A 25,177-nucleotide genomic window follows, 5' to 3' on the forward strand; every position below is an offset into this window, starting at 1 on the left:
CATGACTGTGGGAACCCTGTGTAATGTTGGATTAACTCCAATAATTCAAACTGAGAGCGGAGCAAGTACATTACCATGATTACCTTTGTAAATATCATGGAAGTCGAGAGTCGAAACAAATTACACCACAAAGTACTGTATCAGTAGTAAAGTCTACATTCTTATATTTCATGCATATAGTCAATCATTATAATTTAATACAATAAAATATATGTAATACTTGTTTAGATTATTACAAAAATAGTATTTGAATTATTTACATATTACTAAATTCAGTACAACGATTCCAATCGTATAAAATTATAATTGTTTATAAAAATCTTTGAAAAAACCCCAATATGGTTACATTCTGTACACAATAAAAACTAAAACACTATAAGATTAAAATGGTTACGTACAATATTGCTATAGTAACCATTTGGTCCAATCATCACTTCGTCTAATCACCAGTTCGTCTATGACCATGTCGTCTCATAACTAGTTGGTCTAATGTCCATTTTCATTCATTTCGCCCTATTAACAGTCAGTCCAATTAGACCAAAATAATGATGGACTATAGATGGCTATTGGACCAACTGATTATTTGACGAAATGGTGAGCGGACGAAATGGCAATTAGACCATGTGGCTAGTAGACGAACTGATGATAGACCAAATGATAGTAGACGAGTTGATAAATGGACGAATTGGCATTAGAGCAATTGACCTTAAACCCATAATACTATTCGTAAAGAAGAACTCAACTTAAAATATCATAACGTATTAACGTTATCATTTTACATCACATTTTGATATTTTTCTTTATCTTTGTAAAACCCCGGGTAAAACCTTTTTTCGATTTCTCTATTATTTTGTATAAATTAGGTTTTTGAGTGTACATGGGCTTAAATCAATAAGAAATGATCCCATGTATTTCTGCCCAACATACCAAAGTCATGTAAGTCGGTTACCTGTATTATATGTGTTTCTCAAATGCTTTCTACTATAGATGACGTATAATATGCTACATAATGTTTGCAAAGTTGAATGGAGTTAAACTGTTATTGCGTACTGATTTAACCTTTTTGTGTGTAGTTACTTTAGGTAGTCTTCATGTCAAACAATGTAAAAGCATTTTAATTCAGCATTTTGCTGCAAGAAATGTTTTGATGAATCAATAAAGACCGTTATTATTATTACATACCTATACATCAATCTATTAATATCCTTATTAAAATTTGAACATCAAACAAATATTAGTTGACATTAAAATGCGAGAGAGGCATTAATTATTTACAGGTGTACTAATGCACGATGTATTTACGAGTATAAACAGATAAAAAGAATAAGGTATCAAATTGGAACCTTCAACCTGGAATGGGAAGCAAGGATAAGGGTTGAGGGAACGAAATATTTAAAAAGGCAAAATATGCAGAAAGGATAATAAAATACAAAAAGCTATCTAAATCATGATTTACATATACCGAGTGAGTCAAAACAAATTTTACGCCTCACAAATCCCCAATTTAAGGAAAAATATATCATGAAGACATAATCATTATAAATGGCCTGAAAGAGTATATTCTCCCAGATGATTTGATACCATAATGTATTAACGCTTGGATGATCAGGAGCAGTAGCGTACGCAGATGGGGGGGGGGGTTACAGCTGTTCAACCCCGCCCCCTTCAATTTTTTTATACCCAACCCCCCTAAAATTTTGTAGACCTTTTCATCATCATCATCATCATCATCATCATCTGCTGTAATCTCCAAAGGGCTCTGAAGCCTATCTAATTGTCAACATTATTAAGCTTGAACCCCCCCCCCCCTTCAAAAATCCTGCGTATGCTACGGATCAGGAGATATTCTTTGCAGTGATGTATATTTTGATTTGAGCCAAATTAAGGCATGACTGCAATGAATGAATCCAGAGGTCAATTGTGTCAAATCCTACAAGGGTTGCATTAAAATGCATTTCAAAACACTTTTTCAGTAATTTACATTATAATTGATTTGAAAAAACTTGAAAAGGGATTTGCAAAGATGTTTACTAACTCATGTATGATTGTGACATCATTGGCATCTGGGATTCATTCATTGCAGCCATGCCTGACTTCGGCGCAAATCGAAATCTACATCACGGTAAAGAATATATACCTCCTGATTATCCAAACGTGAAGACATACCACATAAATATGGTATCAAATTATTTGGGAGAAGATACTCTTTTCATCTATTCATAATGATTATGCTTTAATGACATATTTTTATTGGGGATTTGGGAGGTGTCACGTTTTGTTTACTCACACGGTAGTTATTTAAAATAAGATATACCTGAGAGCACCATTTCTTCTTTCAGCCTGTTAGTACAATAAGAAGACCAAAAATGATGTAAAATCCCACTGCTAGAAGGCACGTGACCCCATTGGGTGAGGGTTAACTATTTCCCCACTTCAACCCTATTATAAGAATGTCCCCATCAATATGCAATGAGCGAGCTGAGTATGCCATCTCCTATGATATTATATTCATTAAAGTTTTGTTCCCCAACATTACCAAGGAATACAGATACATGATTGACTACTGATTTAATGTCTAGTACAATCAATTATTTAACACATTTCCTTATAAGGGAGACCTGTTATATACACACATAAATAAAAATATGACATAATCATGACTTCGTGCAGTAACGTAAGAAAAGCGAAAGAGGGGATATGTCATTATCAGCTCGTTATAGAAATTGTACATTTTGTTAACAAGTCTCAATGACATGGAACCCTTTACGTTAACTGTGAGTTAACTGCGAATTACTTGTTAAAACAGTTTTCTGGAGCAGCCCACACTGTTAAAAATATTTTAAACAACGCTGTTTATTATGTGAATCGCACAGTAGTTGTTTTAACATTTAAAATCTTAAAAAACAAGGTTTAAATTCAAATATTTCATTATCAATAATTCAAGCATGGTTGTTTAAGATTTTAAACACTTGTTTAAAATGTTCAAACAACTACCGTGCGATTCACATAGTAAACAGCGTTGTTTAAATTATTTCAACAGTGTGCAGCTCGGGTGGCTTTTCGTTAAACTTTTCGTAGGTTACATTACGCATTATTTTACACACGATTAGTGACCAGCCATGAAATCAAATTTGAGTGAGATCAAATTTGAGTGAACTCACATCAAGTTTAGGAGAATTCGTCCTACTCAAATGTCTGAAGAGTCCATGCCAAAAAGCTTTAATATGTCCGTTTTAAGGATATTTTACGATTTTGCGGTACCAAACACTATTCAAAGATCATTTTTGTTAATTGATGGGGATCGTATTGATTGGGAATCATGATGACGTTTAATAAAGCTGTTCGTAAGTTAAGAATGACTTTTAGAACGACTGGTGATCATTTCTTGTGTTAATTGATATTTACCGTTAAATGTTAATTGGTGATTATTTAGCACGTAAGAAAGGATCACCAGTCGTTCTCAAAGTCGCTCTTGCAGAACAAGTCCACCCCAACGAAAAGTTGGTTTGCATAAAAAGAGAAAAGTCCAACGAGCAAAATACTTAAAATTTCATCAAAATCGCATGTAAAATAAGAAAGTTATTATATTTTAAAGTTTCGCTTAATTTCACAAAACAGTTATATGCACATCCTGGTCAGAATGTTAATGAGGAAACTGACGTCAACCGCTCACTATTTCTTTTGTATTTCATTAAATGAAATGTGAAATATTCTAATATTTCTCCTCATTGTCAAGTGAAACAAAGATTAATTCCTCGCTGAACACCTGGAATTAGCATTATTCTGATACTATATGGTCAGTCAAGTTGGCCCTGTCAAATCTGTAAAAAGTTAAATATTGTATAAATCATTCAAATAAACAAAAACAAAAGAAATATCGAGGGACATCATCGACTGTCTCATTTGCATATCACTGAGTTGTGCGTATTAACTGTTTTGTGGAAAATAAGCGAAACTTTAAAGTGTCAAAGCTTTCTTATTTACATCCGATTTTATTCAAATCAACATTTTCTGGGGTGGACTTGACCCTTAACTTACGAACAGCTTTATGAAACGGCCCCGTTTTCGCACACAAGGTCAGGTCACCGTACTAGTCGTCTTTTATAAATATATAGTGAGATGTCACGAACAACCTTTGATAAATGAATTATGTATTTTGTCCAGGCGCATATAGCATCCTTTCAATCGTGCGTGATGGGAGTTAATTGGTAATCCTACTGTGTTAGCTTGATGACTACTACAGTAATGGTGAAATTCACGAGGTTCCATCCGAGTCCACAATAGCCATCCGTTCTTTCTCCAAATTGTCGTAGCGACCGTCGTTTTTTACCTTTTTGTTCTAAAAAGGTTAAAATAAAAAAAAAACGAGTGAAACAAAAATAAGAAAAGTAAATAATGTATCATTTTGTTTGTTTTTTGTTTATGTTAACTCCTGTAGGAACTCGGCAGGACAGTTTTTTATGCTTAATAAAAAACGCCTTATAACGCCAAGCTGGTATAGAGCCAATTACCCATAGAAAATATTTCAGGTCTAAGTTAATAAGTCATAGTGACTGATGTTATAGACGACAGATATAACTCTCGGTCTTTCATCAAATTGGAGACAATAATGGCAGAATGGGGATTCGAACTCACAACCTTGCGATTATGAGTCCTACACCCTAACCACTGGATGGACCACACGACCCGTACAACAGGCCTTATCGACGGTGAATGAACACTCTAAAATATGGACAGTTAAATCAACATTTGAAAGGTTGGAGGAGAGACAACCTTTTCCCATAGTCATATCCAACCTTTCATAAAGCTGAATCCAACATTTCAAGTCCAGAGCAGAACCATTTAAAGTGGTAAAACATCTTCTCTAAACCTTTCAAATGTTGATCTAGCATTTCATTTTTAGAATGAAATGTTTCTATCCGGACATGGAAGAAGGGATAAATCATTTCAGCCCTTATCCTAACCTAATTGGCCTCTTATAACACCTTCATTCACTTTATCAGACTTTTGTTAAAGACCGTATTTTAGTCTTATTTGTTTTGTATTTAAATTAATATAGGCGCCAGTGTGTTCTGATAAGGCCTTAAAACATCATCATCACCACCACCACCACCATCATCATCACCACCGCCACCATCATCATCACCATCTTGTCCTTACCCGTAGTTTTTCCTTGATAGAGAAATACATGCAGATTATCGAGATCAAAGCCACTCCCTGAAGCGCCATGGCGCTACCAAAATAGGCCATTCTGTATTTTCTGTTATCGTATTCCCAGCAAGAACCTCTGTCGCCATCAGTTATCTGCCAGTTGATGCATACCGAATTGATAATGGCGCCAAAATAGATCGGAGCGGGAAAGAAACCTGAGAAGAAAAGGGGCGAAGGAGAATCTTAAAAGGATCGCTTTTTGCTTTTTCAGCACCATACAAGCGCACATAGACCTTACTCACTGCATCTCCTGCTCTGTCCCTTTCTATCCCTCAAAAATGACCCACATACTCGCACCAATCCCCATTCTTTCTTTCTTTCTTTCTCGCCTCTCTTTCTCTCTCTCTTTCCCCCTCTAACACAGGCCTACAACAAACAGATACTCAATCGCCATATGCATATACTTTCATATCATTACATCTCTCGCGTGCTCTAGTTCTCTCTCCACACACAAACACAAACAATCTAAACAAAATCCATCCGGGAGGGGGGGTCGTGAGAACACACACAAATCCTTTTCCCCGTCTCTTTCTAACACCCCCCCCCCCCGCCAACACACGAACTTTCCGCGACACCCACACCCTGTTTCTGTCATGCACACACCCCACACACAGTTCCCCTCTCTTTTTCACCCCCCCCCCCCCCCCCCCGCTTACACACACGCGCATATTCGGCGACATCTACCCGTTGTTCCTGTCATGCACAGACATCCACAGACGCATAATTATTTCCCATCTCGTTCTCACAACCCCACACACGCACACACATAACGATATTCAGTAACATCTATCCCCTTGTTCCTTTAATCACACACACACACCCACTCGCGTTCTCACTACCCCCTCCCTCTCTTTCTCACACACACACCCACACCACCACCACATTTGGCGAAATCCACCCCTTGTTCTTTCACGCGCTCACACCCACACACACAACCCCCCTCTCTTTCTCACCACCCCCCCCCCCCTTACACGCACACGCATATTCGGCGACATCCACCCTTTATTCCTGTCATGCACACACACTCACAAACGCACATTTTCCCTCTCGTTCTCACAACCCCCACACACGCACACACACAAGCACATTCGGTAACATACATCCTTTTGTTCCTTTCATTCACACACACCCTCACATACACACAACCTTGCGTTCTCACTACCCCTCTCTCTTTCACACACACCCACACCACCACCACATTCGGTGACGTATCCACCCCCTTGTTCCTTTCTTATGCCCACATTCACACACACAATCCCTCTCTCTTTCTCTCTACCCTCCCCCCGCTCTCCACACACACACACACATAACACATTCACATCAATCTCATCCATCATCTTCTTCCGATCATGAACACACCCACATACACATCCTTCACCACATTAAAAAGAGAAATGAGGATGGATACGATGAATAAATTTAGTAAACATATATGAAATTTGTTGAAATAGTTACTGTATATTTTGCATTGTTGAGATAAGAGTGGTCAAAAAAAAGGAACTCTGAACTGAGACCGACAGAAAATAGAAATGAATAAGTTATTCATTCTTACCAAGGAAATGCGCCGATACTGATCTCAAGGCGATAGCCATCGATCGATCTTCTTCTCTTACACATCTATAAGGCAAGAAGTAAAATATTCTAGATTTATAATGTTGCAAAAACGAAATAAATAATGTACAAATATCACTAAAATAATCTGCTTTATAAGAAAAAAATTATGTGTTATTTGTTATAAAGCAGATAATTATGGTGCCATTTGTACATTATTTCGTTTTTGCAACAATATAAATCTATAATAATCTGCTTATATTAAACAAAAATAATAATATGTGTTACTTGTATGTTTATTATGACTGATCAATACGATGATAAGTCAAAATAGAGGGAAAGGTTTCACAACCGATCCTAAGATGTGTTTCATAAAGCTGTTCTTTGTTAACGCACGACTAAGTTCTCATGCGCAATGCAGGTACGAAAGGGTATATAATTAGCAGCAAGGGTCACAGGTCGAATGTAAATTAAGTCATTAAGAACATCTTAAATGATCCCCGTACGGGGTCACTTGTCACTTGTTGGAATTAGAAGTGGGAAAGTGTTAGTGAATTTTCTTTACGTCTCAATCATGTCAATAGTAACATTTATCAGTACATCTGCCACAATCGGAGAGTGGGTATCCCCCTCAACAACTTAGATTACTCGACTAGATGAAGAACCATCCGCTATCGGAATTGAAATATTTTCTCTTGCCCATCCCCCCCCCCCCCCTTCTCAAAAATCTGTGCCTCTTTCATTGCGGTTTTCCGCAAATCCATATTGTTTTGTCAATATGGAAATGCGATGGGTACATCATATTATTATTAATAAAAAGCGAATTACGGTTCAATTGCGAGGAAGCCGAACGCTCTGAATATGACAAGGTCTTTGATACCTACCTTAGAGCTATATACGTCATCGGGTTGGACGAAGCCGATTGTAGAAAGAAGATAGCCGAAAGCAGAATCGAAATAGGGATGGCCCCTTGACAGGTTGGGTCGGGGCACTTTCCAGCTGAAGCATCAACAGAATGGGAAGTTGGTGACCCGAAAAGATTTGTTGCCGAGTTGTTGGTCAGACTGGAATTACTAATGCAGCTGCAGGCGCTGTAATTATATTCATTGGTCTGTGCCGAAGGATTGATCAAGAACAATAATTTAAAAAAAAGTTTCAATGGTTCGAGAGTCAGTCAGAATTATGGCCCTGGGAAGCGGGGATTGGATGCTGAAGCACCCAACAAAAATCCTCGGGGATGCTGCGTGTATTATTCTCTAGCATCCCCAAGTATTTTTGAAGATGTGTAAAAAAAAAAATGTAGCCAAAATTACCTCAATTTTTTCAGTGAAAACTTTTACATCAGCCCCCCCCCCCCCAGTCCAAAAACCGTTCCCAGTGCCCTGGTCAGAATTATGTTTTTCCCCATATAAAATGATAAATGTAATAATGCTGGAGCTGAAAACCTTTAACCATCCAGTATGATGATTGCGAAAGTTGATGAAACTTTACAAATTCCAAATAGTGAATATATTTCCTATTCCCGAATCAATTATACTGTCAGTGTTCAGTTTGCAGGCCTACTTAGGGTCGTGTAAAGTTTATTATAAAGTTTAATAATTTACTGATCTTTCATTTTTTGAAGGTTCAGGCCTGCGTCTGTATGAACGGCAAGATCCTTTGCATTACCGTTGGGGATGGGGATACCGCTGCTTCATCCGAAGAATTCACGAAGCTATAATTTTTTTTGGTATTTTCATCTTGATTGTTTTCATTCGTTTGGTATTATACTGAATCTATACTACGGTTTTATCACACAATACATCAGTCTTCATGTTTAACTAGTAGCCCCCCCCCCCCCTTCTTGAAAAAAATAGCATTGTGAATAGATTCAAAAGGGACCCACCGCCATGACTATGAATAGTAAAAAAATATCACATGCAAGTACTTACAAAAGGATTTGGCATTGCTGTGGTCCCATTGAAGTCCAGAGTGAGTTCTTTCGTACATCCTGCATGGCAAGGTGAAATGTAAGTCAAACCATTTGAACCACACACAGGTTGAAAGACTTCATCTGAGCATGCGCAATGCATATTACATCCGTTGCTGTAATAATAATGATAGTATTTCAGTAATGTACATGGTGATTTAATCAATGACGTGTATCCTGAACTAGTCAACTTCAATGTTGACTAAATAACTGTGCCAGTATAACAATGTATCACATGTTTACTGTATCGGCGCATTGTACTTGCATTTTTATAATCAAACATTAAAGAATTTTTTAAAAGACCAAATATACATCCCACCTACAAGGAAAATGTAGTACGTTTGACCGGTTTTTATCAGCCTATAGTCGCTGATCTCATGTAGTAATCAATATGTTAGATTTGAATTGTGGTTTTTTTAGTTTTACTCTATGTCCATAGTGGTATTTTCAGGTTTAGCAATTAAGTGTCAAATTGTAATTATGGCTCCCTACATCATTTTTATGGAATATATCAGCGTATCTTTGTTTCCTTTCACACATCATTTCGGTTGGATCGACCCTATAAAAGATAATCCTCTGCTCCGCCGCCAATGACTACGATTAGATATAACAATACTGATCTATATTTATAACGCACATTCTTTGCACATTCCGAAACCAATATAGGTTAACTTACCTTATAGAAGAATCGTCTGGGTGGGTTGGTACGCCGTCATAGGAGTGGGTCACCCCCGCAGTAGGAACATTGTCACACCCCAGGAGCATCCCCATAGGATAGAGTATGAAACCAAGCGTGGCACACACCAGGACGAAAAGACCACACTGTTTGGAGTTGAATTTAAATCTTCTACAAATGTACGCGGAGAAGATATTGCTGAAAATGCTCGACGGACCTAGCACTATGGCTGCAATAGAAAAGGAAATAAAAGGATGTGAGGATACTGGGAACACTTCAGTTTGAAAAAAAAGAGTTATGGTGGTCCTATTTTGACGGGGAAAGCGGTTAATAAACCCTTAGATTTGTCATATCTGCAGGTTTAACTGTAAGGAAAATGAAATTGATCATTCAGAAGAATGATCAATCCCCTCCATCCCCCCACAAAAAATGAACTATTAACATGCAGCATTCAAATAATTAAGCAACCCCGCCCTCCCCTCTCCCTCCCCACGGACATTTTCAACAGGAGACAATAATGATGAAGTGATTCAATACTACTCCTTCGAATAAATCAATAAACTGAAGAATGATGAATTCCAACTGCTTGCAAACACTTACAAAAAGAGGCAGCTTGGCACCTTCAAACAATGTCAAATGCAACATACAACAACCAAAAGTTTTTGGTACCTTTGTGCAATATAGCTATAGCTATATTCAAAAAATAGATTTGTAACATTTATGGAAGTTTAGATGACAGTTGGGGAATTGAACCGTTGATGTCTCATTACTCGACAGCTTTGTTTTACCAGGAGCCATTTACAGAAAGACTTATAATCAAACGCAACTACAAAAATCAAACACAACTTGATTTTCAACCAATGAAACTCGAGTATTCGGGACTTGTGCTTGATTTTTCGAGTTGCGATTGAACGCAAATCTTTCTGCGACGGGCCCCAGGGTATTATGGCGCCACTGGACTAACAGCAGTAGATGTAGAGAGGTCCATACTCACCTGTAACGAGCGCAGCTTCTGAGGGACTAAGTGAGAATTGCGTTTCGGTGTACTTGACCCCAAAAGCTGCGAATATGGCAATGAGTGATATGAAGGCCGTTTCATCAACAACGAGACACATGTTGGTAGGATTGCAGACGAGACGTTTCATTGCGAGAAGTGGACCTAATGTTGAAAAAGCAAAAATTGTGATTTATGTAATTGAAAGATATAATAACTGTTTTTTGCAAGTCATTCGTAATTCATATTAGGCCTATTATATATAATATTATTTATCATATCATTTACCAGTACTAAATATCAATATTAATTTAATATTTTGCCTCATTCTCTACGTTATTTCCCGTGATTAAGCCATTGCAGAAGAGGGAGAGTATCGGCTTGGTTCATCTCTTTTTTTCCCCATTGAGTCGCACTGTTATATTTTACATTCTCGGGAACAGTCCCATCCTCTACCGTTAAGTCCCTAATACCTTTTATAACCGTTTCGACTGCATTGCCTCCATCGAGATGTGCGTATATTGACCCACTTCTCTCCCGCAGATCATTGTCCTCATATCCTTCATCATCCACAGTCATAGACGTGCGATTTAACTGGTTTTCTTCACCAGCCTCAGCTTCTTTTTTCTCATCCTTCCACTTTTTCACCGCAGAGGGCAGTGTTCTCGGATAGAAGAAGATAGGAATGCTGAGAATCACCAGGATTATGCTAAGGATCACAAACCCAAGCCACCAGGCTCCGATCCAGCGGGGGTCGTTTTGGCTGATCTGGGGAATCTGGTCACTCGGCACGCGATCGAAGTCGACGTACAGGCGCGTTGTGAAGGCAGCGAAAAGGAAGCCACAGCTAGGACCAAATGTGAACGCCATGAAAAGAACAGCTGAAAATGAAGGAATACATGGAAAATAATCAAGATTGAGCGATAATCGCAAAGACGTCCTCCTTGAGGATCGAAATCAGAGGATAAGACACCAAAGAAAAGAATTTCAGCCGGGATTTAAGCCCAATCTAACCTTTGAGTTAAGGCGCACAAGTTTAGAGGAAAGGTATCTTCGTCTCCTCTCAAGGTTTTGATTAAGTATCTTAAATGTTCATGAAGGATTGGCAAGTTGCTGCTTGGGTCTAACATAAAAAATGTTCTTAATATCCGATTACAAGAAATCTTCGTCTTAAATGCCTTCGAGGCATTGATTTTTTTTAAGCCGCTTTTCTGATTTGCCATTGTCTGCTGTGTATAAAAGAAATGGTTTGAGTAGAAGCGGCAGTATGCACTGAGATATGTTTCTGCTAAAAGGCTGCGACAAGTTGTTTGGACTGAGGCTACGGTCACACCTATGATACATACCCGAACAGAGAGATTGTTTCCTATTCGACATTGGTCTGATCGGTCTGGGGTCGGTCCCATTGGTGTGACTGTAGCCATGGTAGCATTATGGTGGCAAAACACTTAAAGGACCAGTTCACCCCTACACAAAGTTCATTTTGAATTTTAAAAAAGAAAAATTTAGGGAGAAGCCCCAATGGCCTCAAGGTATTGCAGAAGAATTTCTTGTGTTGACGATATCCTTAATATACGGTTATTGAAGTGCTAGTCACATAGGGAACATTAACATACCTGTGTAAGCAGTGATATTGTGTTTCTTGACGCTATCGTCGATGTAGGTAATGACAAGAGCGACGAAAGGGGCGTTCCCTATACCACTTATGATCTGGCCGAAGATGATCCACCACACACTCCTTAGGTCACCCTTCGAAGATCTTTCCTCGGGATGGACTAATTAACACAACGTAAGAAGGAGATTGCGACACTTAATTTCCGTTTCTAGGACATTAACTGACATTTATAATAATAACAGCAGGGCCCGCTGGGAGAATAGTTTTCAGAACTGAAGTGGCTTTCCTGGGTAAATATTCCCATATTATTATTATTTAAAATCATACTTTTGTCATTCTTATAAATGTACAGACCAAATTATAAAGAACTTTAACGCAAGAATATGACAACTAGAAGATAACATCAAATAAATCGGTAGTTTAAAAAGGGGGAAGGGGAATAAGATAAGAAGCAGTAAGGTTAAAGGTCTTCTGAGTATTGACCTCCACTCCTCACCCTGATCTGAATCAATTCTCACCATGGCATTTACTGACTTTTCTTCTCAACTTATTTCTTCGCAGTTTTTTTTGTCCAACTCGAATTCTCATCAATTTATCTGTTTCTTATTAATAAAACATTTTTGTATAACTCAATGAAAAAAAATGTTCGTATAAGAACCCTTCTTTGTCCCATATTTTAAATATTTTAAAGTCCTTGAAAAAGCGCAAAATTGTTCTAAACAGTTTTTTTTTAAAGTTTTTTTTTTTTAGTAATGGTGGTTTACAAGATAACTTTTATGTTTTTTTTCAGCATCTTTGATCAACCTTAAAATGATAAAAGTTCAAGACAAAAAAAGGTTTTAATCACTACTTCTTTTCTAAGAGAAATGTCTTTATGCGCTTCTAAACACTATACCTGTTTTCAGAGTATCACACTTATGTTTTTTGTACGCACCTCCATAATTACCATCCGATGCATTTGACCATGACTGTGAAGCTTCGTATACGTTCAGACCTTCATCACCAGCACTGCATAAATCTTCAACTGCGTCAACAGATCCGGTCAGGATGACCTTCGGGTCGATGGGATCCGTGAGAAAATGCGGAAAGGAACATATCATGGTACCCACAGCCGTCACCAGCATCCCTGTTCCGATCCAACGGGGACGATGCCCCATCTGGCCATAGTGGCTAAGGGGGATGACGAAGAGGGTGCTGACGATATCAGCAGCGATGGTGATGGCACCGGATTGGGCGCTGTCCAGCTGGAAGTTGCGCTCGATGGTAGTAAGGACGGCGCCGATGTAGACGTACGACATCATTGCGAATGAGGTGATTACCATCATGTGAAATGTGAAAACCTTCGGGTTGGCAAGTCCTTGTAGCCAGGATGGAGCGCAGGTGGGCGGACAGCAACATAGTATGTCCTCTGGAGGAATCCTGTCAGGATCTTTGAGGACATCTTGTCTCCTGGACCCTGTCTTGTTGCCTCGGTTGTTGTTGTTGGTGCTGTAATCAGTCATATCTCCACCTATGGAATGATATTGCACAACGAAAAATTCATTTATCATATCGTGGATACTTAAAGGAACTTTTGCAGAACATTCGACAATGTTCGTATATTGGTAAAGATTTTTTCTACAGGTGCCTTGCTCTTGGTCTACACACCTGTACACCTACGTATTCGCGCTCACACAAGCGCATATATTACCTATCAGACATTCCAGGAGAAGTCACATCTATCTTAAAATCTTCTAAAGTGCAACGGAGACACTCGGCGCATACAAAATTTTTGCATCTGAGCACTATTATCAGTGGTTACTATAAGCATCCGAGGACAATAATTGTTCGAAATCAATCTTCTCTGTCCATTGACCTCAATCTTATCCCTATTCACTGCAGAAGACCATCGGGTAGAACACTTCCTAGGGAAAACAAACACCTGTCCAGCAAAGCTAAAGAACTGTAGGCCTAACCGTACATGTCCTTACAGGAATAATCACCCTTCATATACTTAGCCCTCTCAACAATATAATTTCTGTTACGTGGTCCATGACCATACGCATTAAATAGCAAAGGTAATATTTACATGGACAAATTGGTGGGTTTTTTTTCCTCAATTGAACAATAGGAGATATTACAGACAAATATATCCCAGAATATCCTTTTTTTATGAACTTGTCATGCACCTATGAACTTGTGGTCTGGCTGTGACGGATTCTGTAGAGAATCGCTTTAATTGTCGCACGCACGGATCCGCACTTTTTCAGCAAGCACGAAGGATATGCAAGGTAGTTGAGTCCAACATGGCCCTTTTCAGAAATTTAATTTTATGAAGACGGCGCTAAGATAGATCTCATATGGATGCTAAAGCACATCTAGCCCCCCCCCCCCTTTCGCACTCTCCATAAATGCCACAAGGAGAGCTACAGCATAATGGGGTCATAATTATGTTTCGACAATTATGTTGAAAACTCCAGATAACTGACAATGAGATGACAATTAACCACCCTAAATGTTGAGCCTTTGTCACATCGGTTGCACATAATAACCACTTCTCAAATCAATCGGGTATTCAAGGCTGATTGATAAGCGCTTTCGAAACAAACTTCATTATTCCCCAGGACAGGCCCATGCGCATAATTATCCATATTTATTACACTTGCACGCATACATCCACGTATCTGATCAGGGTGGGCGTGGCTATTCAACTTTAGGCCTACTGCGTTAATACATGGAGTTAATGGAGTGATTTACCATGCCAATAGTAATACACATTAGATCTTGTATTATTAATACAGATCCGCAGGCATATTTTGGGTTTGCTCTTTATTCATTTGTATGTAATCATTCATTATTTATATGTAATTATTTCAACTCTTGTATATATGTTCTTAGGTGGCAGAGCTCTGCCGTATAGTGCTTCCTATGTTGTATATGCTGACCAAGATGGGTCTTGTTATTTTTGTAGACATATTTTTCATTTATATTAACTGCACATCAGCACCACAGTTACACATGAATATACACACAATCACTATCACACGCACCTTCACCACAAGCACGCTCGCAGTATATCCCTTACATAATCGCCGGTACTTTACATTATATCAATTTTGATGGATTCACTCTCTTTTATTCCTGATAATTTAATAGAAAATTCACACAACAGTAAATATTACACACCTCAAGAATTTAATAACATATTTAATAATAATCATGATGATATTTCTCTTTTACATGCAAATTTAAGAAGTCTGAATAGAAACTTCGAATATTTTGAAAATCTCTTACACACGTTAAACAATTTTAAATTTTCTGTTATTGGTATTAGCGAGACATGGTTACACGAAAATTCCCCAGATTTGTTTAATTTACCAGGATATAAGCTGATTAGGGCAGACCGCAAAGGGAAAAGAGGCGGAGGGGTAGCCTTCTATATTGCCGAAAAACTGAAATTTAAGATCCGTTCCGACGTGAAACTTTTACATGCTGAATCTTTGTTTATTGAAATTGAAAACACAGAATTTAAAAATGTCGTCATAGGTTTAATTTATAGACCACCAGGTTTTAATTTTGATTCATTTTATGAGGAAACAGAGCAATATCTCCATATAATAAGTAATGAAAATAAAAACTGTTTTATTATTGGTGATTTTAATATCAATTTCTTACCCTCAATCGACAATAATAAATCAAACAATTTCATGAAACTAATGTACTCATTCGGCTTCAATTCATTCATAATAATCCCACTAGAATCAACCAAAATTCATCAACTCAAATTGACAACATTTTTTCCAACGTACATAACATGAACAACAAAATGATAGGAGGAATTCTATGCTCTGAAGTTTCAGACCACTTACCAATACTTTCAACTTGTGATTTAAAACTACCACACCTCAAAACATTTAACCAACATACATATAGAAGAGAATCTAAACGTAATATTGAATTATTGAAACAAGACTTAACAATTGAGGAATGGGAAGATGTCTATAATGAAGTTGGAGCAAACACATCTTATAATCGCTTTAATGATAAATTAAAACAATATTACGATAAGAATATCCCCATAGGTAGAATGAAAAATAATCGAAAAAAGATCCCCAAACATCCCTGGATAACAAAAGGTATATTGAAATCAATACATACACGTAATCGCCTTTACAAGTCACATTTACACAAACCGTCCGAAGCTAACTTAAAAACATATAAAGTATATCGAAACAAATTGACAAAATTAATTCGTATATCACGTAAAATGTATTACGCTAATAGAATAAAGAATGCCAGTTCAAACACTAATGCAACTTGGAAAATCATTAAAGAGGTAATGGGAACAAAGACAGATTCCCCTCCTACTGATGATATGACTCTTAACGGTTTTAAAATTGACTCTTCCCTTCAAGCAAATTAATTTAATTCATTTTTCACAAATATCGGACCCGAACTTTCAAGCAAAATTAATAGCCCTAATGCGCGTTTTACTGACTATCTCCCCGAACCTAATCCACACTCTATATTTTTTAACCCTACGGACCCAACTGAAATTATCAATATTACACGGTCTCTTAACAGTTCAAAATCGCATGGACATGATAGAATTAGTATGTCTCTTTTAAAAGAAATAATTCACCCACTTGCTAATCCTCTTAGTAACATTTTTAATAAATCATTATCACAAGGAGTTTTTCCTGACTTATTCAAAATCGCCAAAGTCAATCCAATTTTCAAAAAAGACAATCCTCATGGAATTTTTTTTTTTTTTTTTATTTAAGTTTTTATTGAAATAAATCATAACAATCACAATATTTACAAATGATTAGCATGATAAAAAAGCATAAAATCATGAAAACATTACAATAAAAAAGAGGCAGATATAAGATTATAATTATCTAAAAGTTTTCAAGAGGGAGGCGCCGAGATAGAAACAAAAAAGACCGCCCTGAAGAACAGAAGCCAAATAAAAAATCGGACTAGAATGAGGTCAGGCAGCTGAAGGTCTCCCGCCACAATTCTCTCTCTCTCTCCCTCCCTCCCCCCCCCCCCTCTCACTCTCCCTTCACTCGTACACACGCACATTAAAACCTTATCCCCGTACAAACACAGATATCTTTGCCCCTCCCCCCCCCCCCTCCTGCATACGACACACACACACACGCTCACATAAAGAAAAGGGGAGGAAACCCTCAGCCACGTGGCTCCATCCAATCCAAGATCCTGCCAAATATGGACCATCAACACTTTGCAAGTTCGAGAAAAAGGTCAGGAGGTCAAATATTCTCCAGAATACGCTTGCATAAATTAAGTCTCGGAGGTCGCCCTTGAAAGTACATACATATGTGTGCATATAGTATACGGACGAATCAAGCAATACATTCTTACATTGTACTCATGGAATTAATAATTATCGCCCCATTTCTCTTCTCCCAACTATATCAAAAATCTTAGAAAAAATAGTATATAACAGACTTTATAAATTCATCAGCAAACACAATCTGCTAAATTCTAATCAATATGGCTTTAGGAAAAATTACTCAACAAACTTGGCTTTAATCCAAATCTATGATAAAATTACAAACGCCATTGCTAATAAAGAACATGTCATTGGCATATTTTGTGACCTTAGTAAGGCATTTGATACACTTAATCACGACATTATACTCTCAAAACTTAATTATTATGGCGTACGAGGTCAATCCCTCCTTTGGTTTAAAGATTACTTAAGAAATCGAAAACAATACGTCGCATTTAATGGTTATGACTCTGACTCACTTTTAGTTCGTTGTGGTGTCCCTCAAGGCTCCATATTAGGCCCACTATTATTTTTACTATATATCAATGACATTATTAATACATCATCCATTTTATCTTTTGTATTATTCGCTGACGACACAAATATTTTTTTTTCTCATACAAATCCTACTTCGTTATACAATATTTTAAATCATGAAATAAACAAAGTATCACAGTGGTTCAAAGCTAAAAAAATCATCTTTGAACACACAAAAACTCACTACATATATTTTAAACAATTTCACCTACAGATTGACGGCAAGTCATTAGAACGGAAAACTCACTCTAAATTTTTAGGGGTTATCATAGATGAAGCTTTATCTTGGAATGAGCATCTGCACCATATTACAATGTGTATTTCGAGAAGCATTGGAATTATTTCTAAGTCAAAATTTATTTTGCCTCTTAAAACTTTATTCCTATTGTACAATTCCTTAGTACTCCCGTATATTACTTATTGTAACGTTGTTTGGGCTAATTGTGGCTCAACAAAGCTGACTTCTATTTTCAAATTACAAAAGAGAGTTATTCGCATTTGTACAGGATCTCATTACTTGGCTCACACTGATCCATTATTTTTCAAACAGAAAACACTAAAAGTTGCCGACTTGTATACTCTTCAAGTAGCTATCATTATGTTTAAGTATATTAATAACCTACTCCCTTCGTCTTTTGATGATATATTTAAGTTCAATAGTTCTGTCCATACCTACCCAACTCGTACATCTGGAAACTTTCATCTCACAAACCCCAGACTGTTAATTACCTCTAAATCAATTCGACATCATGGTCCAGACATTTGGAATAATCTTGCAGAAAATATTAAATCTTGTTCCACTTTATACTCTTTAAAATCAACTGTTAAAAGAAATATCATTCGATCTTATTCATCCCAACCTTCAAAATAATCCTCATTTACCACTATAAATTAAATAAAAAATATAAATTCTACAGCTATCTTCTGCACCCACACCTGCACCTGCATTGCACCCACTTGTTCAGTAATTATACCAATCATAGTCACGAACCCTTTTTATGAGGCCGCCATCAATTACAAGCTTAACCGCTCACGATGGCGGTCTCCTGCGTTCATTAAAGGTCAAGTCCACCTCAGAAAAATGTTGATTTGTATCAATAGAGAAAAATCAGACAAGCACAATGCTGAAAATTTCATCGAAATCGGATGTAAATTAAGATAGTTATGACATTTCAAAGTTTTGCTTATTATTAACAAAATAGTTATATGAACGAGCCAGTTACATCCAAATGAGAGAGTCGATGATGTCACTCACTCACTATTTCTTTTGTTTTTTATTGTTTGAATTATACAATATTTCAATTTTTACGAATTTGATGATTAGGACCTCCTTGCCTGAAGCACAAAATGTTAGAATAATGGAATTCCACGTGTTCAGGGAGGAATGAAACTTCATTTCACATGACAATGACGAGAAAATCTAAATATTTCATATTTCATATAATAAAATACAAAAGAAATAGTGAGTGAGTGATGTCATCAGTTCCCTCATTTGCAAACCGACCGAGATGTGCATATAACTGTTTTGTGCAATGAAGCGAAACTTCAAAATGTCATAACTTTTTTATTTTACATCCGATTTTGATGAAATTTTCAGTGTTATGCTTGTTGAATTTTTCTCCTTTTATTCAAATCAAGTTTTTGTTGGGGTGGACTTGTCCTTTAAATTTTGTTAATGTTCCTTTTTTATTATCAAAATGTGAAGTATATGCCCTCACCATTTTTTTCCTTCAAATTTTGTATTATGTTTATATTGTATGCATTATGAATTATTTTGTATATTACAAACAATGTAAATATTTATGATAATGTATTGAGAACGCAGAAATAAAAATAAAACAAACAAACAAAATACAAAACCCGTACTATACCCAACTACTGAACAACCTTCAGTGGTTTCCCGTAGAGCAACGCATATAATATATTACTTATACCTCGGTCACATTTGCTCTACGGCGGCCGTACGGCAAGTCGAAAACAGCCGTTTTAACATGTTCTTTGTACCAGCTACATATAGGTGGTTTGAATAAAAATGAACAAAATGCTGTTTTCGACTCGCCGTATGGCCGCCGTAGAACAAAATGTGACCGAGGTATTATCTACCTTTCACTTCATAACCTGGCCCCTTGTTATATCCCTCTCCCATTCATCCATCTACTAGTCTTCGCTCATCCGGGGAGCGTTTCATCAACATTTTTGTCTGACAAGTTGTCAGATCTGACATCTTTCCTTGATTCTGATTGGCTGAGAGGTACTGTTACTATGGTAATTGTCGGATAAAACAGAACTTGTCGGACAAAGTCCCTTCATGAAATGCTCCCCCGGTTCCATCAAACTAAAAGGACCCAGAACAAAAACAGAGCAACCTTAAAGGACAAGTCCACTCCAACAAAAAGTTGATTGGAATAAAAAGAGAAACATCCAACAAGAATAACACTGAAAATTTCATCAAAAAAAAATGTTGGATGTAAAAAAAGAAAGTTATGACATTTTAAAGTTTGGCTTAATTTCACGAAACAGTTATATGCACATGGTTCAGTCAAGTTGGTCCTTATTGTCAAATCTGTAAAAAATTAAATATTACATGATTCAAACAATAAAAAACAAAAGAAATAGTGAGTTATGGACATCATCGTCTGTCTCATTTGCATGTCACTGAGTTGTGCATATAACTGTTTTGTGAAAAGTAAGCAAAACTTTAAAATGTCATAACTTTCGGAAAATCGGTGAATCAAAGCAAAAGTTTCATCCATGACTTTGGACAAACGACGTATTTGCAATTTTTCGTCAGTTCTTTATCTTAGGACAATCAGCTGGGCCCGGTTCATAATTTTTTGACAATTAATCACCTCTTATCTGTTAATTATTATTTGACGACATGGGTGTCGATTGGTATTGTAAATATATTATTCATGGGGGATCTATTGTTTCACCACCACCCCCCCCCCCCCCCCCCTCCTTGAATTGTATGACGGCACTGATCGACACCAGTGTCTGACGGGCAATTTCAATGCGCTTACTATGTTCTAGAATCTGTCCCCATTGTAATTGCAAAAATTAGCTAAATGTACTTAGCCCTTGAGATCGTCCCAAGTGTAATATGTGGGTTTACATAATATATATATATATATATATATATAGCAAACAGGCGTATGGACGGTGTATTGAGCAATCATTTCAATGTCAAATATAAAGTTTTTGGACTTTGAACTTCTGTCTCGATACCTTGCCTTCGCATCGAACATGCTTAATTACTTGAATGGCCGCATCTTCATGATCTTGGGATTTTTTTCACGAAAAACTTTGACATATATTTTAGTAATTTAACTCCCGTATATGATTAGGACACAGCAGATCGGATTTCTGCTGCATCAACGCCACGTTGGTGTATAACTAATCTGGCATAATGATACATTTGACAAAGAATTTTCAAGGCCTCGATTTCCTTTACACTTACACTGTAAAAAATAAAGTGCTAATTTAGCACTTAAAGTGTTTGTATAGTGACTGCACTTCGAGTGCTGATTTTCTACCTTAAATTTGAACTAGAGAATCAGCACTGGTAGTGCAGTCACTATACAAGCACTGGAAGTGCTAAAGTAGCACTTCATTTCTTACAATGTAACATGGTCTCAAAGTAAGACTAATGGAGAAAAGAAAAGAAAAGAAAAAAAGAAAAAGAATATAAAAAAGAGACAAAAGAAGAAAAATAAGAAGAAAAGAAAAAGAAAAAAACAGAAAAAAAAAAAAAAAAAAAAAAAAGAGAAGACAAAAAAGAAAAGAAAAAAAAATAACATGAAAAGGAAAAAGAAGAAAAAAAAAGAAGAAAATGACAGAAAAGAAAATGAAGGAAAAAGAAAAAAAATATTAAAAGAGAGAAGGAAAAAAAATTATAATAAGCTACTGAAAATGAACAAAAGCTGTGGCAAAAATAGTCAATCCTGACTGGTTGCCAACCAAGGAAAGAAGAAGAAGAAGAAGTATATATACACAAAGTTAGATCGTCTATTTTGATTCCCATTTGCTATAAAGTTGAACAAGATTTGGGGTAAAATTAATTTGATCGGGTTAATGCAAAAGTTATCATTTTTCAAACTATGGCCATGATTATAGAAAATCAATCCTTCATTGTACACCATTGGAAATTTGACTAATAGTAACACGAGAATATTTTCCGTTCATTCAGTGTTAATGCAACATTTCAAGGAATTCTTGCTAGATATTAAATCAAACAACGTGCAGATTGAATAAAATAAATATTTCAAGCCAGTAAAACGCTTTTCATAGGTGCATAATTATGTACAGAACAGTTACGTGAATCGAATATTGAGAATATCATGAACTTCATGAATTATAATGCTGGCAATCAAAAACGCACTATAGGTGCAGCTGATGTTAGAAAACTAGGGCAAGTTTGTCGCTCGCATACAGGTGAATTCAACCCGGTAAAGAATAAAATATGAAAAAAAATCACCACAATAACACTTGGATCATGTCAATGAAAGCCCATTATCTGTAAATCTCTCTTTTTGACAAAGATTATGTCGAAGGGGTAATCCATTCAGTTTGGCACGCAATGGTGAACCTTATTCTGAAAGCTTTCCAATTGAATACATGCTATATTGTTGAGCTACTGTACATGACAACAGAATGTCCTTGCTGATGCCCCCTTAATCGTGTTACCATTCGAAGGTTGTGTAACCTATGTTTTGGATTGGGCTTGTGCATGCTTATTTTGGTTGAGAATACTAAATCAAAACACTTACATAAGCTTGATGCTAGACATTTAGGACCGGTTTCAGGTTTATAGGTTTGAGAATATGGTATCTTAATGTGCAGATTTCCCAAGGGAGCAGTGTCGGAAGAGTTGATTCATGAAAAACAATATAAAATGCGCATATATCGTATTTCACTATATATCTTCTTTTTTATCAAAACTATCGGAACATGTTCTATGTCATACATATTAGCCTAGTTATCTCTAGCTTCACACAGCCCAAAAACTAAACAACAAGTAAAGGAAGGGAAACGACTTAATTCATCGCCTACTTGAACTGGGAAATCTTTGCGCCAAACCTCGGGAAGTCCTATAGTAGTGGTGGAAAAGAAAGGGTATACACAGTAAACAAAAAATTATACAACGCTGTTTACTATATGAACATTGCAGTAATTGTTTAAATAGTTTAAACAAGTGTTTAAATCTTAAGCAACAAAGTTTAATTATCAATATCTAATCTTCAATGAATTAAACATGATTGTTTAAACAGTTAAACGAATACTGTAAGGTTCATATACTAAACAGCGTTGTATAAAATCTTAAACAGCGTTTTTACTGTGTACTGACTCAACATAATTTGTTTTCTTTTCAAAATTGTCATTGTCGCATCAAGAAGGCTACGAGTTCGAACGTACCAGCGTACATTGCACAGTATAAAAAAGAGACAAGTCAATAAAATTCTATATGACAGAAGTGTAATGAAATGCATATAACTCTTGAATATACACTCACCTAAACGATACTTTGCCGGAGATGACAACCCGACGCTTCCAGTTGATAACCTCGATTGTGTCACACCGATATTTTCCAAATTGTCCTAAATCCGGTCTCAGAACTCGCCTTCACGCGTCAAATCCATGAAATACATCAATATCAAAACCCGTATCCCACGGATACAGTGTCTGTTCCAAATTGTCCTAAATCCGGTCTGAGAACTCGCCTTCACGCGTCAAATCCATGAAATACATCAATATCAAAACTCGTATCCCACGGAGTATACAGTGTCTGATGTAAATATAAACCTACTGTTTGCTAACTATACGTGAGAAGGCTTTATTTGGTGAAATAAGATTTATTCGGTAAGAGACAACTTTTCTGCTCCATCGAATCACCGAAGACCTGTTCGAACAATAAAAGTGCATTCGCTCGGATTTTATTTTATAATGGAAAATCATATATACTACGAAACGGTGCTCGCTGATCCAGATTTTTCAATTCAGTGGAGTGGTGGGAGCGGGGTTAGTCGACCTGTCTACAACCTAAATAGAGTAACTTTAAAAACAAAATTAAGATCTGTGTCCACGACTTGGGGGGGGGGGGGGGCGGGGGATAGTGAAGTCTGCAGATAATCGGAATTTCCTATCCTCATAAATATCGATGTCAGTCACATTTTAAGGGAAACCGAATCTATAGCCTACGGTAATGAAATTACGTCAAAAGGGATCAAAATGGTTCAATATTCAAATAAATCGAACAAGGAAATGGAAAGTCTCGCTGTTTCAAGTATGATATCCTTCAGACGATTGGCAGCTCGGTTAATGTGGTAATACTTAACACGACTTTCCCATGAAATGTTGTCATAAAGACCTATATACGAAATGATATTAGGAAATTGTGTTTTTTTTTTCAAAAAAGCACCATTTTCCCCACAGGGCGGCAGTTGAATATCAAATAGATACCCATTTTGTTAAATATCATCATAAAAGATATTATATTCAGAGGAAAACATTTGATAAAAGACTATATTTCGCTCTTTTACAGCAACTGGATGGCCAGAGTAGTTCCAATTAAAGTACCCGACATCATGCGTCATCACAATTGATCACCCTATTTTGTTCATGTATTCAACTATACCATTTCCTCTATTTGTTTTGGGTTCCCCCCCCCCCCCCCTCTCTCCCTCTCTCTCTTTCTCTCTCTCTCTTTCTTTGTGAAAACCATGCATTTTGCCTTTCCGGATATATTTCCTTTATAATATTTAAATCATCGGACTGTGAGGTCAGAGCCGGGGGGTCGTAGGTTCGATTACTTGCAGCCTGATGGTCCAGCATTAAATCCATTTATTCATATTCATCTTTCATAATGAATCAGAATAAAATGATATTTCGCTATTCTAATCATGTCTGATAAAAAAATATCCAAAATATAATAATGAGATAATTTTCCAAGTATCGGACACAATCCCGATAACGCGTTTAGGGTACAAAATGTTGCGTTTGGAGAATATCAAATATACATGTATAAAGGCGAAAACCAAACAAAGTGTAAGCAAATACAGAAGACTGACCCGTTAAAACGGAAGTATGGGTATGAACGTCAAGGATAGACAACAAAAGACTCTAACCTAAAATGATTTTATTAAAAAGTAAACATGGCTCAATTATATTCAAGCATTGTGATCATTCAATTGAAAGTTTGCCGTCACCTTGTCGAAAGTTCACGGCTTATATCATATCGCTCTATTGTTTACAATATACACTTACCGGGATCGAGTGTTTCCTTTGTTACGGGTAGCACGTGAACGGGACATGGACCCCCCCCCCCCCTCCTCATTTTATTGTTGAAG

General features: G+C 36.8%; 1 protein-coding gene across 1 annotated transcript; it reads right to left on the minus strand.

Annotated features, from left to right (window-relative positions):
* Positions 1-144: 144 nt before the first annotated feature.
* Positions 145-23,749, minus strand: LOC135155104 (solute carrier organic anion transporter family member 2A1-like). The gene is made up of 11 exons (XM_064103783.1): positions 23,344-23,749; positions 12,951-13,526; positions 12,018-12,176; positions 10,875-11,282; positions 10,402-10,566; positions 9,408-9,636; positions 8,694-8,847; positions 7,647-7,873; positions 6,764-6,828; positions 5,161-5,366; positions 145-4,339 (listed from the first exon to the last, which is right to left on the minus strand). The coding sequence occupies exons 2-11, from the start codon at positions 13,516-13,518 to the stop codon at positions 4,256-4,258; spliced, it is 2,265 nt and encodes a 754-aa protein (XP_063959853.1). The 5' UTR covers positions 13,519-13,526; positions 23,344-23,749; the 3' UTR covers positions 145-4,255.
* Between the last annotated feature and the right edge of the window lie 1,428 nt (positions 23,750-25,177).

This window comes from Lytechinus pictus, chromosome 8 (genome assembly GCF_037042905.1).
Source record: "Lytechinus pictus isolate F3 Inbred chromosome 8, Lp3.0, whole genome shotgun sequence".
Lineage (NCBI taxonomy): Eukaryota > Metazoa > Echinodermata > Echinoidea > Temnopleuroida > Toxopneustidae > Lytechinus > Lytechinus pictus.